We start from the raw sequence: 19,315 nt of genomic DNA, 5'->3' as shown, positions 1-19,315 counted from the left end.
CGTCGCGGGGGCGCCACGCGCCCACCCCGCCCCCACCGCGGCCGGGCCGCCGCGCTCCGGGTCCTTCCACCATGCACTTGCTGGGCTTCTGGTCCCTGGCGTGTTCCCTGCTCGCCGCTGCGCTGCTGCGGGGTCCGCGCGACGCGCCCGCCGCCGCCGCCGCCTTCGAATCGGGACTCGGCTTCTCCGACGCGGAGCCCGACGCGGACGAGGCCCAGGTAGGTGCGGGGCCGGGCCGGCGGTGGGGGGCGACCGCGGGGCGCTGCGGACCCAGAAGCCGCGCCGGCCGTGTGTTGCTGCTTCACCTTCGGAACGCTGCCTCCAAAGTTATACCGGGCAGACTGCACGCTTCCTGGGAGAAAAGTTTTGTTTTTGTTTTTGTTTTTGTTTTTGCATAAAGTTGTTACTAAGTAGGAAAGCCAGAAAGCCTGGGAGACGCAGCCGCTGAGGTGGGGTGGGGGTGGTGGTAGAGATCGCGGAACCTGCTGGGGAGCAGTCGTCCCCCGCGGGTGCGCCCAGAGGGCTGGAACCCTCCCCGGGAGCGCGGCTCGTCCGGGTCCGCACTGTTCTTTTCCCTCCGGAGCAGATTAGTGGGGAGTCCCCTCGGCTCCCGGGGCCAGGACGACCGGTCAACCGAGGTTCATTTTCCCGGAGTGTTCCCCCTAGGCGGAGCAGCAGGCGATTTTAGGATAATGTGGAAGGGATTTAGTCACCGGGGCTTGAGGGCTCAAGACTTCAGAGTCACTTGGAGAAGTTAGTTGGCCAAACTTGAGCTGCAACAGGATCTCCCGTAGATCACGATCAGGCATGACTTTTCAACTTCAACCTCTGAGTTGCTGAAATCTGGTCCTGAAAGTCCTGAACAGTAAGGTGGATTGTTGTTTTGTTGGGTTTATGAAATAGCGGTTTAACCCTTTGCCGGAAAATGTTGCCAAGGCACTTTGGAGACATTCTGATTTTCAAAAAGGAGTGACCGTAGGTGTGCCCGCTTCTCAACTTGCTTTTCCAAAATGTGCGCCTAAAAAACGTTCAGATCTGACATGAAGGATGGATAGTATTCGTAACAGAGTTGGGAAGTCCTGAAGAACTTTTTATATTCCACATACTCTGGGACGTCCCCGTTCAAACATGCGCAGTACCCCTGGCTGGGCACAGAAAGCGGAGCTTTATTTCAACCGATGGCAAGTGGAGAGGTGCCCATGGTGTGTGACTATCAACTGTGAGTTGACTTGATTGAATGACATGTTGAATGTGCAAAAATTGAATTGCCTTCACAGTTATTTTGCAATACGTTTTAAGATTGAGAAGACTAAAAAAAAAACAAACTACCTTTAAATTTTAAATTTCGGGGTGGGGGGGAATTGAAAAAAAAAAAACGGAATTTGTCATTCAATATAGAAGTCAAGGAAAACAACCTTGCGAATAAAAAAACTGTTAAATTGCCGAACAGAGTGTATTCTAGGACTTGTGAAATTCCCACTTAACAGTGGTAGAACTATTATCGTGAGAATGTCTTCCTGTGCTTAAATGCCACAAAAATGTAGCATTAGACCCACTAACACTTCCTGTAATAGGAATGCCTGGAGTTTCATGATATCGACTCACTTTCTGTTTCTGCAAAGTCAAGCCATTAAAAGTATGATCTAGTAAGGCAACACCCGGAGAGGTGGCTGGTGAAAGAGACCACGTAACCTGTTCCAGAGCAGGTTATTGCCTGTGATTACTTTCTTGAGTTTACAGTAAGAAAGTGTGAAGAAGGAGGTAAAATGAGAAGTCTTGCCTGATAAGCCAGAAGCCTGTATGAGAGTCACTCACCGGTGGGTCGATCGTGAATGAACATGCCCCTGTGTGCGCATGCGTGTGTGTTATATGTGGGCATCCCGTTGGAGGTTAAACTTGTTGTTAGTCTTCAAATCATCTTCGCTGGTGATGTAATCAACTTTTTCTTTACTGTGAAGAAAATCTTTATGCATTTTTATTTGCTTTTCATACTTAACCATCTTTTATATCCTGTATGGTGCACGTGAGTTGACATTCTGTATGTGATACGGACTCTTTTTCACTTGGTGAAACATCATTTTAGGTCTCTTGAGTTCCACCGACCACAGGGCAGTATATTATGCGTGCACTAAAGTGTTCCTCATTGGTCAAGTAGAGGCTTGACAGGGCGTGTGTCATGAATGCCTTCAGTGAATTGCTGTGTCCCTGCCATGAAACTCCCAGAAGACCTGGTCCAAAGACTCCGTGTCTCTCCCTAGTGGCCTAAACAAGTGACTCACAGGGATGGAAACCTTGGAGAGGGAACTGATTGTTAATTTCCTGTGAAATACCTATATCCCAAGAAGAGATTTCAGAAGGTAAATAAGGAACACTGAGTATACAAAATCTCCAACAAATGCAGGGTTTTGGTTAATTCACATTTAGGAAGTACTTTTGTAATGTTTAAAAAATAATAGCTCACAAACTATAAACCAAGCTTAGCCATCCAGTCCTTCACCCCACCCACAAAAGCACACAAAAATCGGGAGGCAAAATCACAAAGAGAAATGAGATCTCCTTGTCACTTGACTTATATTTGCATTTATTAGGTTCCTCTTTCTAATTATTCGTGGTACATGACTTACTAAAAGATCCCAAAATGTTTCCCTGAAGGATAGTAGTGCAAGCAAGCCAACATCAGAAAAGTGAGGCAAACACAGTTTTGCCTATTATATAATTAAAATTAACTAGGTGTGACAGGAAAAAGTGGAAATATATAGAATTATCATCCAACGAAAAATAAAAAACTGCAAAGCCTAGAAAGAGCAACTAGATTGCTAAATGCAATTATTTGCCAACATGACATTGCACAGAGTTCACTCTGGTTGGATGAAGTTCAGGATTTTGATGTTCAAAGAAAAAACTGTTTATAATAATAAAGGAAGAATTATGCGAAGTATACTTTTATTCCAAAAAGTGTTGGACTGGGAGTATAAATACCTAGATCCTTATATATTTTTAGAATAATGAATTCAAGGAGAGCATGTCTTATGTTGCACATGCCTTTGTTAAAGGTCAAAATCAACGAAAGAAAGCTTAAAGATTTATAATCTTGTATCAATTAAGTGAATAATCTAGAAGATCAGTTATTCTTGAGTGACAAAATACAACTTCTGTTTTACATAACTTTAAGTATCCCTACTTTCTAGTTTAAATTAAAAAAAAAAGATTAGCTTAATATTAACATGAATTGCTTTAATGAGAATTGCTATTTTAAATTAAAATAGTAGAAGCATATATGGTTTATGGTGTCTATCACAAAAAAAAACTTCCTAATATTGGCAACTGGTTTGTAACATGCCAGGTTTTCTGTCTCTATTATTTATAATTCTGCATACTTTTGTACTTGGTTTATTTGCATTTACGGTTTCAAATTAATCAGTGATGATGTTTTTCAAAATACTATATGTTACTCGCATGAGAATTCCCTAGAAGTCTTTAATTTTTTCCTCTTACCTGAGACCAGCCAAATCTCTCAGTTTGGGTCTAGGAATATACATTTTTAGTGAACATTCTAGATTACTCTCATACACAATGACAGTTTTAGATTCGTTGGTTTTACCATCTTCATTATATAACTGTTGAGTTTGCAAGGTAATGTGTTAGGGATTGAGCATCTTAAAAGACATAAGCCATTTTCCTCTCTTCAAGGAGCTTACAACTCAGGTAGAAAAAAGAAAATCTTAAGCACAAAAATACTGTGAGATACCAGGGGAATGGTACCAAAGCATTGTCTGTGTCCCGAAGTTGGCACAAGACACTCAGGCATGTGGCCTGGTTGGTCCGAGTGCTTTGACGTATGGCCGGACTTGGGCTAACAACTCAGGTGAGACTTTCTAGCAGATGACTAGACTACATCAAGCACAGGAATCCCTTCGTGTCGTGGCTGGCTTGAGGAGGTGAGAAGGCAAGGGGATTATATAGGGTAACAGCGAAGAATCGTAACTATGAATACGTTTTTAGAGGTGACTGGGGCTACACTGCATATAGCCCACGCCAGTTGAAGGTGGGTCATGGAGGGTGATTCGTGCACTGAGCTCCCGAAAGACACAGGAAGCGAGAAAAGTATTGGAACCATTTGTGGGATGTTATTAGAGATCACAAAGACTTCTGGGGACGTGGTCTAGTGACCAGCAATACTCTAGAAGGGGAAGTGATGAATAGGGCAGAGTGCAGGCAGTGAGAATAGCAGCCAAAGCTGTCACGGAGGAAGAACCCATAGCTTTGGTGACTGCTTTACAAGAAAGATTAGGAAGTGGAAGAAATGGACCTTGGCATCGGTGTTTTCATCATAGGACAATGTTGGTCCTACATGCAGGATTAGGGCGTCGCAGAGAAGAGCAGAGGCTGGTTTTCATGGACCGTTGATGGAGGATGACGGCATTATTCTGTAAATCACTTAAGATTTTACTAGACTTCAAACTCTTTGGAGAAGCAAAATAAGCTTTACACCTTTACATCCTATTAAAGGAAAATAATTGCCTGGGATCAACGGGACTTAAATGGTGTAATATCCGTAAAGTATTTGAGCATTTGACGAGTACTATTACAATCCCAAAAGGAAAATTAACAGTATGCATAGTCTACTGCCCTGCATTCAAAATAAAGAGGCAAATTTCATTCCACTGAATTAGGCCATAAATGCAACTATAATATGTAGTCATGGACTTGCAGCTTTCTCTGGGCTTCATGCCTCAGTACCCATGACATTTCCTGATGTACTGCAAATGTCCATACTCTGTGGCAGCAATCTTTAGAAAGGAGGTTCGGTAGTAAGGAAATACATTTGTGAAAGTGGAAACCCACGAATTCTCTTGTCTTCACTTCACTCTGCATCAGTTTATGGCGGGTGCCTGGAGTCCCTTTCTGAGGAGGGCAAAGGAATACATAAGGGAAGGATTGGATTGGGTTCTTGCAAGCTTCCTGCCTTATGAGAGATTTCTGACCAAACTCTGAGTGATGCTGGGGATCTATGGTTTGGGGCATAAGAAACTCAATTCATCCTTCATTTTGGTTTCCACTTCTGTGTAGTCTTTCTTCTGTTAATTGTGAACACCTGATTGGCAGTCATTTGTTCGAGAATCAGTTATCATCAAAATTGCTTCATAGGAAGCAGTTACCGATATCGGTGGCATGGCTTCCAGACCAGTGGGTCTCTATTCTTGTCCTTCTGAGTTGCTCTGAAAAGGTGGAGGGTGGCGGACCGGGGAGGTGTCTTCCTGGCCTTCCAGTTCTAGAGCTCTTGATATGAAGGTCTTGGCCTCCTATCAACATGGAGGAGGAGCTATCAACCAGGAACTCTGTCTCATAGCTCTTTCTAGGGTGTTTTGGGACACAGGGGTGGTGGGAGAGGAAAGATGGTTTCCTGTGCCCCTGGCATGGCTTTTGTCTTTGGCAGCTATAGTGGTATTCACAGGTTCTAATTGCTCCCTGGGTACCATACATATGTCTGAATATTGCATAGATGTTTACATCATAATTCGCTTTCCTCTACGACATCCTCGGTATCTATCTATCTGTGCCATGCACCGTGCTGAGAGCTTTACAAGTTTGTTTTTCACACATCTTTTAAATTTTTTTTTAACGTTTATTTATTTTTGAGACAGAGAGAGACAGAGCACGAACAGGGGAGGGTCAGAGAGAGGGAGACACAGAATCTGAAAGAGGCTCCAGGCTGTGAGCTGTCAGCACAGAGCCCGATGTGGGGCTCGAACTCATGGACCGCAAGATCATGACCTGAGCCGAAGTCGGCCGCTTAACCAACTGAGCCACCCAGGCGCCCCTGTTTTTCACTACATCTTTATGGGATGGGTGTTATTCTGACTTAGCCAGGAGCAAGGATAGAGCTTTTTTGTTTCATTTGTTGTTTTATTTACTTTTTTAATTTTTTTTTAACGTTTATTTAGTGTTGAGAGGCAGAGAGAGATAGAACATGAGTGGGGAAGGAACAAAGAGAGAGGGAGACACAGACTCTGAAGCAGGCTCCAGGCTCTGAGCTGTCAGCACAGAGCCCAATGCGGGGCTCCAACCCAAGAACCATGAGATCATGACCTGAGCCAAAGTCAGATGCTTACCCGACTGAGCCACCCAGGGACCCGCATTTCTCATTTAAAAAATACTTAAACGGCATATGTTTTAGAAAAGTGTGATAAGGGGTTTGGGCCTTCCGGATTTATGAAAGACCCATGATCATATATATATATATTCCTTTCTTGTTGTAGCCGGGTGCAGGAAGGCAGAGAGAAGAGGTACTCTGCCTACCCAGTTACTTTTATTTAAGTCCTGATTCCCTACAATTAGACAAATCTGAAATAAACCTGTACTTTCTTCCAGGCCTTACCATATGGTGCCCCTCTGACCAAAGAGCCATCACAGATGGCCTAATCCATAATAGTCTCGTAAGAATGACTGCGTAACAAGAATCTTCACCAGAATTCCTGACAATAATCACACCGTTTTTCAAAGTTGCACTACTCGGACTTCAGTGAAAGATTATGGTCTTACCTATGCCAAGTGACCTTTCCAGGAATCATTGGATTTGGAGAGAACAAACTGTGGTTGGTGGAAGCATTACAGGCCCTCTGATTTCTGGGCACCCATTGTCTTATCTTGTACCAGTTACATTATTTCTGGTAGAGGTGCAGTCAAATACTACCTGGTCCTACGTTTTGTTGCAGAATGCACATTTGTAAGTGCAGATTTGTATACATTTTGACTTAAGTATCATTGAGTTTTCACATTAGAAATAACAGATGTAGCAGAGAACTTCAAACAAGGGATGATAGTTCAGTTAACTTACAACGTAATTCTACAATTTACATTAAAGGGGCGCCTGGGTGGCTCATTTGGTTAAGCGTCTGACTCTTGGTTTCGGCTCAGGTCATGATCTCACACTTTCATGAGTTTGAGCCCCACATCGGGCTCTGTGCTGACAGTGCAAAGCCTACTTGGGATTTTCTCTCTCTCCTTCTCTCTCTGCCCCTCCCTTGCTCAAGCTGTCTCTCTCTCTCTCTCTCTCTCTCTCTCTCTCTCTCTTTCAAAGTAAATAAGTAAACTTTAAAAAAAGTGTTTAAAATTTTCAGTAAAAATTATAGATTTGTCTGGGTAATTGTTTCTTCTGAAATTTCCTCGTGTATATTCAGGTGGTTCCTATCCTTAGTTGATTTACTCTTTTTCAGAATTTGTAGTTTAACTGTTAGAAGAAGACATTGTCTTTCTTGGCATTCATCGTAAGAGTCAGTCAAATGGATGCCTGGAAATGCCTTTTGCTGGTAGATTCTTACTGTTTTCTGGTACTGATCATGAGCTAGTGTCTTTCAAAGTGTTAGGAGGCTTTCATGAAGTTCTGGAATCCAAAAGCTCATTTTCGTAAATTATTTGGTGCTATGACCCTGATATAACATAAGGCTATGTATAGTATTTATCCTCTGAGTTTGACTATTTCTAAATTTCATTAAAGAAATAGTAAGGTGTTCACTTATGAGATGTGTATACATACACCCCGGGTTTGCTGAAGAATTCTGGGATCTGAAGTTTGCGCAGGCTCCAGGACAAGGGGAAGGGATTGGATTGTTGAGTGGTTCTTTTCCAAAGGCTTCCCCTAGTCCCCTGATCACCGCAGTGACCACCTGGAGGGGATACCGAGGTACTCAGGAAGGAGGCCACGGTGATGCTGCTAACTCCACTTGCCCATTAGTATCAGGTTTATGGATTTCTTACTCCAAATTCTCCTATTTAGATTGACTTCAATTCAGGGGCATTTTAATTAATTCTCACTAGTAGCAGCTTCAGTTCTAGGCAGGAAATTACAATGTGGTGAGTGATCACACAACTTAGAGTGAGTGACTCTTGTCTATAGCAAGCATGTGATCTTGTGTAAGGAACAAGAAGCTTACTCATTAAAAATACCAGAAGTGGGTTACACTGGAAATGCCGACAGTGGAAGAGCTATTGTAAGGAAGTCTCCTGGTTTACCAGAAGTTGTCGAGTGAGCCCTGGAGGCTGCATGGACAAGCATGGGAAGGCTGGGCTGGTAGGAGGTCAGCTGTGCAAAGCAAGTCGATGGTGGTTACAGAAACAAAGGAGGGGATTTCACATATTGAAGTGTGAGTGCAAAGTACAAGTCAGTCTAGTCAGCAGGGTGTTTGGGGAGAAGGGAGTAGACTGTCCAGAGCTTTAAGGGAAACAGAGGGGAATCTTGTAGAAGGTATAAAAAACCAAGGAGCAGGACCTAAGTTTGGATCTCGGTTGACACAACAGGAGCCACGGAAGATTCTTGAGTGATAGGCTGAAATTGGTGTCTTAAGGAACTTAATTTGGCATCATTGTGCAGAAGTATCTAAAAGAAGAAGACTAGGGGCGCCTGGGTGGTTCAGTCGGTTGAGCATCCGACTTCGGCTCAGGTCATGATCTTGGAGTTCGTGGGTTTGAGCCCCGCGTCGGGCTCTGTGCTGACAGCTCAGAGCCCGGAGCCTGCTTCGGATTCTGTGTCTCCCTCTCTCTGTGCCCCATCCGCGCTCATGCTCTGTCTCTCTCTCCCTCAAGAGTAAATAAAATATTTTTTTAAAAAAAATTTTTTTAAAAAAGAAGAAGACTAGAAGGTGGCCGCAAGCTTCCCCGAAGCCATTATCAACTGCAGACTTCCTTCCAGTGTCTGTCAACGATTGCTGTTCTCATTCCGTGGGCCACCCATATATGGAATTTGAACTCCACTATATGTTCCTGGTTATTTCTGATGATGATAGTGATGACCACTGCAGACTTATGTAAGCACCCACCCCTGCACTATCTGGAAACATTTATAAAGTATATTAATAACAGACATTTTCTCTATTATGGCTCACATTCCAAACAGAGCAAGTAGTGTAAACAATGGTCATGCTTAGATACACACACACACACACACACACACACACACACACACACTACCCCCCCTTGTCCCTTTCTGTCCCCAATCCCCTCCCTTTAATCATTCTTCAAACTGCCAGCCATGGCTTCTGTATTTTTTCTTGCCTAGCTAAATATTTTCAGACAATCCATTGAAAGAGAATATAAAAAAAATCAGAGTATATGATATTGTATATGATATTATATTCTCCACAGTTTCTATACTGATTTGTAGTTCAGCTGACAAAGAGCAAGAAAGGGAGAGCAAGAGAGAGAGAGAGACTGGTAACTCTGACGTGTCCTAGCAATTCCTCTCCCTCCCCCCCCCCACCCTTTTTTTAAGATGGCTCTGTGCCCACTGTGGGGCTTGAACTCCCAATCCGAGATCAAGAGTCACATGCTCTACCAACTAAGCCAGCCAGGCGCCCCAGCAATTCCCACTTTTTAAAATCTGCTTTGGGTGCCTGGGTGGATCAGTCGGTTAAGTGTCTGACTTTGGCTCAGGTCGTGATCTCGTGGTTCATGGGTTCAAGTCTGGCATCGGGCTCTGTGCTGACAACTCAGAGCCTGGAGCCTGCTTTGGATTCTCCCTCTCTCTCTCTGCCTCTCCCCCACTCATACTGTCTGTCTCTCTCTCTCTCTTTCAAAAATAAATAAACATTAAAAAATGTTTTTAACCTGCTTTCAAGTATTCCTGCCAACAGTAAGACTAGAGGAGGGGACAGCCATAAGCTATCAAATTCTATAACTTCTTGTTAAATAGATGGGTTTCATCGTCAGAAACACATCATAGACATAAAGGCTGTGGTCCTAGGCATAGGAAGTAACTGTGATATTCTTCCGAGTGATTCTCCAACACCTTCCATCTAGTTTATTACATTTTTATTATAAGCTTACAATTTTCCTGATTTCTAAAATATGGGAAGAGGAGATAATATTGATATTTGATTTTGAGACCACTGAGTCCAGGAATAGGGGACGATGGTCATCGTCTGAAGTGCCCTGCACTTAAGTCATTTGGTGAAAAGGATTTTGATACACACAAGAGTTTTACAATGCCATATCATTTCACATGACCTCATCCTGAATACTTTCAAGGCTTAAATACTTTAAAGTTCAAATCTCTGCTAAAGAAACAGACTAATGTTGCCACTTTAGTGTGTAAACCTCTCAAGTCTTTATATTATTACCTGGCATGAGAGAAATAAAAATATACGTTCTAAATTTATAGGGAAACCTTTCCAGAATACCTAAAATATTAAAAGTGGAGTGTCCACGAATAAAACATAAAGAAAATGTCATGCCAGCATGTTACCTGCAAGAGGGAAGCTTGTGTAAATTTGTTTAGGAAAATGTACTAGCCCTGCCTCTCTGGGGCAGTCTTCCAGACCAGCAAAGTCTGTCCGGTCTGGGCTGTCATGGAGATGAACCGGGGAGTAGACAGTTCACTTTGAGAGTAAGCGTGGTTTACAGGAGGACCCTGGTTTGCTCGCGGTAGCCGAGTTTGTTCGATGGTTCTGTTTGCTGGCCTGCCAGTCAGCAGACACTGAATTTCTTGGTGCAGCCTCTTGGTGCGGATCGGGGTGAGGAGTGTTGGAGGTGCACGAGCAAGTAAGGAAGAGGAAATTCAAAATAAGTGGGGTACATGGCTCCTAGCTCCTCAGGAGCTAATGCTGTATTTGTTCTTCATTAACATCTTGAAAGTACACTTCCTTAGGATTCCAGTACAGACGTTAATGGAAGTATTTTAGGAACTTCTGACCAGATCCTGTATTTCCAAACTGAGAATGTTGTCCTGACTCAGTCCGGACCAAAAGATTAAATGCCAATTAGGCACTCAGCCTCCTTGTAACTGAATAAAGAATTAGATGACGTATTAGCTATAGAAATCTGTGCATATCTATGTAGATTAGCCATTCAAGTCTTTATGCAGGTAGGGGTATCCCCGTCTTTTAGAGTGAGTTTCATATTTTTATTTCAGGATCAGAACTATGTGTCATGATATAAAATGCAGCTTCATATGTAAGTGCCATTATATTCCCTATTTTCAAATTTAAATTTTGCAAATTTAAATTTTAATGTAATTTTCTTCACAGTAACTTTTATACAATTTTTCCCTGTTAAAAGGGCTGTGGCTTGTATTTTTGGTCAGAAACAAGATTAAAATAGCATTGCATATTTAATATTCCTTTATATGTAGAGGAAATGTTGTGCGATTAATAATACTTTCGCTTCCAACTTGCTGAAGTACTTGAAACAGATGAAAACTTTCTTTTTTTTTTTTTTAATTTTTTTTTTTCAACGTTTATTTATTTTTGGGACAGAGAGAGACAGAGCATGAACGGGGAAGGGGCAGAGAGAGAGGGAGACACAGAATCAGAAACAGGCTCCAGGCTCTGAGCCATCAGCCCAGAGCCTGACGCGGGGCTCGAACTCACGGACCGCGAGATCGTGACCTGGCTGAAGTCGGACGCTTAACCGACTGCGCCACCCAGGCGCCCTGAAACAGATGAAAACTTTCTGAGAAGAAAGAGCAGACTTTGACATTGTAGTTGTTTAGGAAGAGTCTTACATATATATGCATGGGGAGCCACACTCCTGGGAACTGGCTGGGAGCAGGGAAACTGACTCCTTATCACCTCCTCAGCCAGCTAGTGGTCAAAGGTTTAATGTCTTTTTTTCTGAAATGGCAAAAATCATTACCTTACTAAACAAGATGTGTTGGTAAGAGCCCTATAACCTTTCCTCAAGGAAATAGCGCATTTTCTTTTCTTTGTTTACACTCACATGGAGCCTTTTCTTCCAATGCTCACCTCCCCCCGCCCCCCCAAAACAAATGGTGGGTGGGTAAGCTTGACAAATTAAATCAGACTGAAATCTGAAAGACAATAGCCCTGATTCTCTTGTAACCAGAGTGACCACACATCTGCCATGAGTCTTAGGACTGAATTCCTATGATCTGTGAAACGGGTTGTTTTTTGCTTTCACTCAGAGTTCCTTGGAAGTAGCCGCTTAATATCAAATACCGGATGTGATGCTCTTTTAAACCACTGTGGTTTACTTTACTACGGTTAGCATTGCCTCCATGGAATATTTTTTATTCTTTCTTTATGTTTGCATCTGCTGTGTATATTTCGTTACTTTATCCTTCTTAAAGGCCTCTTCCAACTTTATGTTTTGAAAAATGGAACACTTACGGAGGTTCATGTTTGCTTATGGGTCATGACACTTAAGACTTCCCTAAAACACCAACTAATCCTTTTGTCTCAGGGCCAGATTTACGTTTTGGGATGATAGTGAATCATTGTTTGTTCTCTTTGAATCCTAGGGCTTAAAAGAAAAGAATTGGTGTCCATCCATGCCAAATTAGAATTTTACCAAGGTCAAAATTACTCGTGAGTCATGACCATTACACTTAAAATTGAGTAATTTGAAGCTGCTTTAGATACACAGATTAAGCAAATAATGATGTCATAAATTGTAGCACAAATGACTTTTTTCCTCCTAAACACTGGTAGCCGGGGTGGGGGGCTGCTCTGTTGAGAGCCATTCTGTTTTACTTTAGAAAAACGCACCTTTGTGTCATGGCCACAGGAGCGTAGCATAATGACATTACTGTAACCTAGCCTATGGTGACAGCCGCCTTCGTGAATGGAAGATGAAAAGATTTAAAATTGGCGTTCCCTTTCTGTGTCACACTTACCTGTCAGTGCAGCCTGCCGTTTCTTCTGGATTCTTAAACCGGGGCCAATGTTAGTGTGACTGCCTCAAGCTTCCTTCAGCAGAAAACACCTGAAATTTTGCCGTCGCGGGTGCCAAGGTTTGCTGTCGTCGTCTTCGTCGTCGTTTTTAAACAAAGGTGTTCTTGACATTGATTTTGACTTTATTGCACCTCTGTAAGGCATTTGCGGTGTGGTAGGAAGGAGAACAAATATGCCTGATTTGCCTTCAATACCCTCTTAGGACTGACTGTGGGTTTTCTCCTCCCAGGAGTGTTTTAGATAATTATAAATTGGACCTTCTGCCCCCAAATTAAAATGGTAACTTAAACACTAAGATATTCATGTGCTAAAATTGAATCTGTGACATTCAGATGAGCTGTATGGCACACCATATGCACTGTGTGTTGCACGTAAGCGTTCCACACTTGCTTAGCCAATGGGTTATAAACGAGTTGTAACAGCTACGTCTGTGCAATGCCAAGCACTCAGGTGCCATTAGTCTGAACTGTAGGAGCTCCAGTTAAATAGTGAAGTTTAAAACCTTTCCCTCTTTAATGAAATGTCACCAACCTGTCATTAAACAAGGACTTCCATACCTGTGAGGAACAGTGTCGTTTAGACCTAATGGTACGCGAATCTCTGAAGCTGTGTGATTTCGTGAGCACCCTGGTGCATTGTTTCTACCCGTATATAAGTTCAGTCTTTTCCAGAACAGTTTCTGCCTTTCTGACCCTAAGCCTAAACGATTACCATTTTAGTTAACTAAATTCTGGTTTTGTTTTTTTTTTTCTATCTGGGTCCTTTGCTGGACCCCCTGACACGAGTTGGTCTGTCCCAAGGGCAGAAAGAACGTGTTGTAATTCCAGGATCATGGGCTCCCTTGAAGGTTACAAAGACTCCTGATTAGAGAGTAATGCTTCACTCTAAAGCGACGTATCCCTCTTGATAACATGCCCTTGGGTGCTGACAGACATGGGACCATTCTTTCATAAAGCAAAATTACAGACACATAATACTCTTCCCGATAAATTACATAATCTTTCCTTTTCCTATATTCCATCTTTTTACTCTAGTATATTTTGCCATTAACTATCTTTCAACACACTTTAAACAACTTCAGCTCATTACAGAATAACTATGTCTACCACTGCCAAGAGTCATTGTTTATACCGCCTTGTACTTCAGTCTATATATAGCATTCTACAAAGAAGGTCAACAATGTAGTGAGAGTAGAATTTCTTAGAGTACATTTAAATTTGAACTTAATTTCTTTTTGGAAAATTAGGTTCCAGGCTCTGCCATCTTTGCACCTCAACACATCTTCCCACTATTTTGGTGCATAAATGATGCTTTTATATCACAGTTGCTTCCATTTTAATGTAATATTAGCTGGTTGTGGCTTGGAAAACTTAGTACATACACTTCTTCCATGACTACAGAAGTACACATAGTAAGTAGGTCGTATGTACATCTAGGGTGCATTTAACATGAGGAACCAGAATTCCTTCCCAACTTTGGGTGCTTTTTCTTGTGGCAATATATATAAATGTATAATTTTGTTACGCTGGTTTATGTTGTTGCTGCAATGTGAAATCAGAAAATTTTCCAGGATATATCTGGAGTTTATGAGGACAGCAGGAATATTTGAAGACAAAACACTCTCAGGAAGTTGGGAAGGTAAGTTGCTACACATGTAGAATGTAGAACAGACAGTGTTTTGGGCGAGACCAGATGTTTTGCAGCAGGGAGCGAGAGCACGGTTAAAGTATATCCAGGTCATATGTAGCTATCAAAACCCGACTTCACTGAGACTGGGAATTAAAGATGAGTATAGTTTAGATTCACCCTTATAAGTCTTCAGTTCAACAAAGTAACTTGCTTGCAGGGCCAGGTGATTTAGTCAGAATTATTTAATTAGGTCGTTCTTACTTGAATCCGCATTTGAGTGTAATAGATGTCATAGCGCTAAGTAATTTGGGATTGCTAGCTTAATGATTGTTGAAGAACAAATACTTGTTTTCTTTGTGTTTTTATTAAGTTTATTTATTTTGAGAGAGAGTGCAAATGGGGGAGGGGCAGAGGGAGAGGGATAGAGAGAGAATCCCAGCTCATAGTCAGGAATCTTGAGTTCATGACCTGAGCTGAAATCAAGAGTCTGGCGCTCAACCAACTGAATCACCCAGGCGCCCCTTGTTTACTTTGATGTAGGGCACTTTAAGGAACACTTTTCCCTCTGGTAGCATTCTTTTCTAGAAGGGGACCGTTCACTTACTTTCTTCGTGTGTGTGTGTGTGTGTGTGGCATTCTCTTCCTTGCTTCCAATTATAATTGTGAACAAATATCAGTAGAAATTCCATGTAACCCAGTATGGATTAGTTATCGAGGCTCACCAGCAAATGTATTTACCCTGAGAATACAGTCGGCCACAACTAGACCATTAGGATGTGAAGTCATATTGTCCCCTGTTGCTCATGCATTTTTTTTCTCTTTTTATGTACTGTTCTGGCTAAAGTTCAGTATTTTGGTGATTATAATTGTGGGCCGAATAAAAATGTATTTCATTTTGAATTGTAAACAGAAAAGACATCAAGTTCTTTGACTTGAAGAATTACTTAGAATTTGAGTATAACTTTGAGCTGAGAGAAGTCAAAGAATTAGATTTCTAGGCACATTCTGACTATAAAATGGATACCTTACATATACCAAGAATAAATCATATATCCTTATCTGTTACTTTATAAAATTGATTACTTGGTTCACTAAGTAGTTATTGCCTTCTATGTGTCAGCATTTATGGTATTAAGTAAAATCTGAGGAAAACAATTCTGTAAGATTCCAAGATGTAAGCTTGTATGTGCTTAAAAGTTGCATATATAATAGTGACTTTTTTTTATGGAACAGTTTTCATGTACTCGGTTAAAATTTATAAATTTATTTTCTAGTGTTCTTTGTAGGTGGCACTGGCATAGGATATTCTGGCCAATGAAGGATAAGGCAGAATCTAAGATTTATGGGAAAACTTTCACTTTTCTGATAAAACACTGCTTTTCTTCTTGTTTTCTTCCCCTAGAAATAAGAAAAGTCGCTTAAATTTAAAAATACTTCATACTTAAAGAACACTTTTAGACTTGTGTGGACTAAAATTTTTTAAATTATTAATGTAAGCATGTGACTGTGGAGTGACTTTCTAAATTTGTACGACATCCTCAATCTGTTGCCCCTGGACTTATAATAATTTGTATCTTTATATCCAACCTTTTTTGCATGACTGATGGATTCTCTTAAGATGATATTTATGTTCATATTTTGTAAATACTTTAAGCCAGCCACATCTGAAATAAATAACAATTGTGTCTATGAAGACATGTACACCTCCTGTCCCTTCTCACCGTTAGAAGTATTAATAGCTTGAGAGTGACTCCGGACCAACTCTAATTGTTTAGAAAATGGCAGCTAGAGAGAAAATTCTCATGGGATTTAGAGAGAGAAAACTGGATGAGAAGTCTCAAATATGAGGAAAAAATGTGCAAACAAGGAAGTATTTTCATATCTTCATTCAGATTAATGAATAATTAAACACCTGGGCTGTGCAAAACTTGTGTTTGATTCCAGGCCTTTACAAGCCCGAATGTGTCATCAGAGCATCAAGATGGGAAATTAGGAAGGCATGCTAATTTAAATTTAAAGCAGCTGGGGCGCCTGGGTGGCGCAGTCGGTTAAGCGTCCGACTTCAGCCAGGTCACGATCTCGCGGTCCGTGAGTTCGAGCCCCGTGTCAGGCTCTGGGCTGATGGCTCGGAGCCTGGAGCCTGTTTCCGATTCTGTGTCTCCCTCTCTCTCTGCCCCTCCCCCGTTCATGCTCTGTCTCTCTCTGTCCCAAAAATAAATTAAAAAAAACGTTGAAAAAAAAAATTAAAAAAAAAAAATAATTTAAATTTAAAGCAGCTGGAAATACACGACATGGCATAGAGGCCCATCTTCACATCTGTCAACAAGTGCTTACAGATGCCACATGAATGGCTTTAAGTGCAATTATAAAACCCAATGGAATGTTCAGAGGTGACTCCAAGAATGTGATTGGCCAACGTACAGGGTGCTCATTCCTAAGAAAAGCTCTGTCCAAGACAAATTTGAAATGTGTACAATCCCTCCTATAGTGATGAACAGTTTCAGCTTAATGTTTGGGGGAAAAAATATCAAATAATAAGAGATATATTATGTTAGTTGACTTTTCTTTGTGTTTTAAGTTTATTTATTTATTTTGAGAGAGAGAGAGAGACAGAGCACAAGCAGGGGAGGAGCAGAGAAAGAGAGAGAGAATCCCAAGCAGGCTGCACACTGTCAGCACAGAGCCCGACGTGGGGTTCAAACTCACAAACCATGAGATCATGACCTGAGCCAAAACCAAGAGTCAGATGCTTACCCGACTGAGCCACCCAGGCGCCCCTTAGTTTACTTTTTCTAGTAAAAGTTTATTTACAAGCACAACACAGTTCTCTTTCGGTTAGATTTTTTTTTCCCTCAGCTGAAAGATTTTGGATCTGGAGCTCACAGGCCAGTTGTAGTAATCTGCAATGATTAAGGATTTTATACTTGACTAGCCCTTCTCCCTGAAAATTACTGGCTCCCTCTTGGAGCTGTGGATTTATTAACTTCCACTCCAGGGTGGGTAAGTGTCCTAAATTCACTTCTGCCACGTTATTTGCCATCTAGGGGACTGTTAGGCTATCGGTGGGTCAGCCAGATTCGTACGGTGGACTCCCTATCTATGCTCAAGGCACTTTGACCAGATCTGTTCATTCAAATCTGATCATTCGTGGTTCTAGTCTCAGGCTAAACCAGTTGATGGCTAGATACTTTTACCTGGCAATCTAGAGAATACAAATCAAGACATTCATATGCAGGAAGCAACACGAAATAAAGCATGTGTTCTAATGCTTTTCCCTTAAAACACAATATGGACCATGACGTGTATTTTTACTTACTAAGTTTCTTATTGGGATATTATTTTAATTTCTAGAAGTGGTCATACTTTTCCATTTGTCACTTCTCTGATGTCTAAATTTTCAGTTTTGTATTCTTCCATGTTACATGCGGTAGCCGTTTTATATCTGGAAAGATCATTTTTTTTGCCACAAAAATAAGTGTTCGACACACTCCACACATGTAGACTACTGGAATAACTCAATACAAGGACTGAGTCGCAAGCAAAAGTGATTCTTTGATTTTTTTTTTTTTTTTTTTTTGGTTTCTCAAGTTATTCACTACCAGTTACTTTCTGTCACATTTAAAACCTAAACCTCATAAAGTTAATTTTCACAATGATCACTGAATGTAGTAATTCAAAGTATCGATGAGAATTCGTATTTAACCATTTCTCCTTAATTAAAAATCATTTGATTAACTATACCTTAAGTAGTCCTACGCGATACATTATTCAAGAGTTTTAGTCAATTGCATGTTGTAAATCAACTGCGTATTGTGGAGGACTGATTTTATTATTTTCTTTTTTCTGAGCAGTGTGCTGGGAACAAGACTATTCCACAAGCAAAGGATACGTGCTTATCATTATTCAGTCTTTCTAAAGAAGTGAGGTTGTCTTAAGTGAATTTTCTGGACTCCTACAAATTAGCACTTTTAAGTATAATACATCATATTTATATTGTGTTGATTGAAGCAGGTTAAACATAACCTCATTTTAATAATTGGGCTATAAAGGGGAGCCTGGGTGGCTCAGTCGGTTGGGCATCTGACTTCGGCTCAGGTCTTGATCTCACAGTTCATGAGTTCGAGCCCCGCGTCGGGCTCTGTGCTGACAGCTCAGAGCCTGGAGCCTGTTTCAGATTCTGTGTCTCCCTCTCTCTCTGCCCTTCCCCCACTTGCTCTCTGTCTCCCTCTGTCTCAAAAATAAATAAACATTAAAAAAAATTACATTAAAAAAATAATTCGGCTATAAAATAAGAATTACTGCTACTTCCCATTTTTCTTCCTACCACTGTTATTTACCATTTCTGTTTGCAGCGTCCTTTGCACCTTTTAAAAATTTGTTTTTACACTTGTGTTTTTTGTTTCCTTTCCCTAATGCTTCTGTACGTCTGTTCTTTGATGGAAGAGAGATATTTTTTTAGTTTTTAGCTTTGGGTTCTTTTATTATTATTATTATTATTATTATTATTATTAGTGCCATACCATCAAAGAATTCTATTTCAGCCTCTGGTGATCTCGGCAACTACTCTGAGAATATCAGTTAAAGTGGGATCGGGCCATTTGTACCAAAACTCTAGCTCAGCGGCTTAAGCGAATTTGAGTTTCCTTCTCTCTCCAGCGGGCAGTTAAGGGCTCGCACAGCCAGGAGCTCCACGGGGCTGTCCGCGTGTCAGCCCCTGTGTGCTTCCCCGCTCACGGCTGCAGCAAAGCTGCCTCCTCCCAGCCTTATGTCTGGTCTGGAGGAAGGAAGAATACGGAGACAGGAAGCGGACGTCCTAACAGGAAAGCAGCAGCTTGCTCAGAAATCCCTGGTAGATTGGAACTTACTCTTCCCACAATCGTCCTGTGGCCATCTCTAGCTGCAAGAGAGGCTAAGAAATAAAATCTATGCAACCTCAAGCAATATTGGAACTCGCTCCCTAAGGAAGAAAAGGAGAATGGATTTTGAGTAGCAGTGTTAGT

General features: G+C 41.5%; 1 protein-coding gene across 1 annotated transcript in view; it reads left to right on the top strand.

Moving 5' to 3' along the window:
* The first annotated feature begins 6 nt into the window (after window positions 1–6).
* VEGFC (vascular endothelial growth factor C) overlaps window positions 7–19,315 on the top strand; it is a 111,115-nt gene continuing 91,806 nt past the window's right edge. Inside the window, exon 1 of the mRNA XM_040489873.1 lies at window positions 7–218. Within this exon, the coding sequence (XP_040345807.1) occupies window positions 72–218 (147 nt within the window). The 5' untranslated portion in view covers window positions 7–71. The remainder of the gene's footprint in view (window positions 219–19,315) is intronic.

The sequence above is a fragment of the Herpailurus yagouaroundi genome, unplaced genomic scaffold (genome assembly GCF_014898765.1).
Source record: "Herpailurus yagouaroundi ecotype Mexico unplaced genomic scaffold, PumYag 181, whole genome shotgun sequence".
Lineage (NCBI taxonomy): Eukaryota > Metazoa > Chordata > Mammalia > Carnivora > Felidae > Herpailurus > Herpailurus yagouaroundi.
This window is presented reverse-complemented; position numbering and strand designations above follow the sequence as displayed.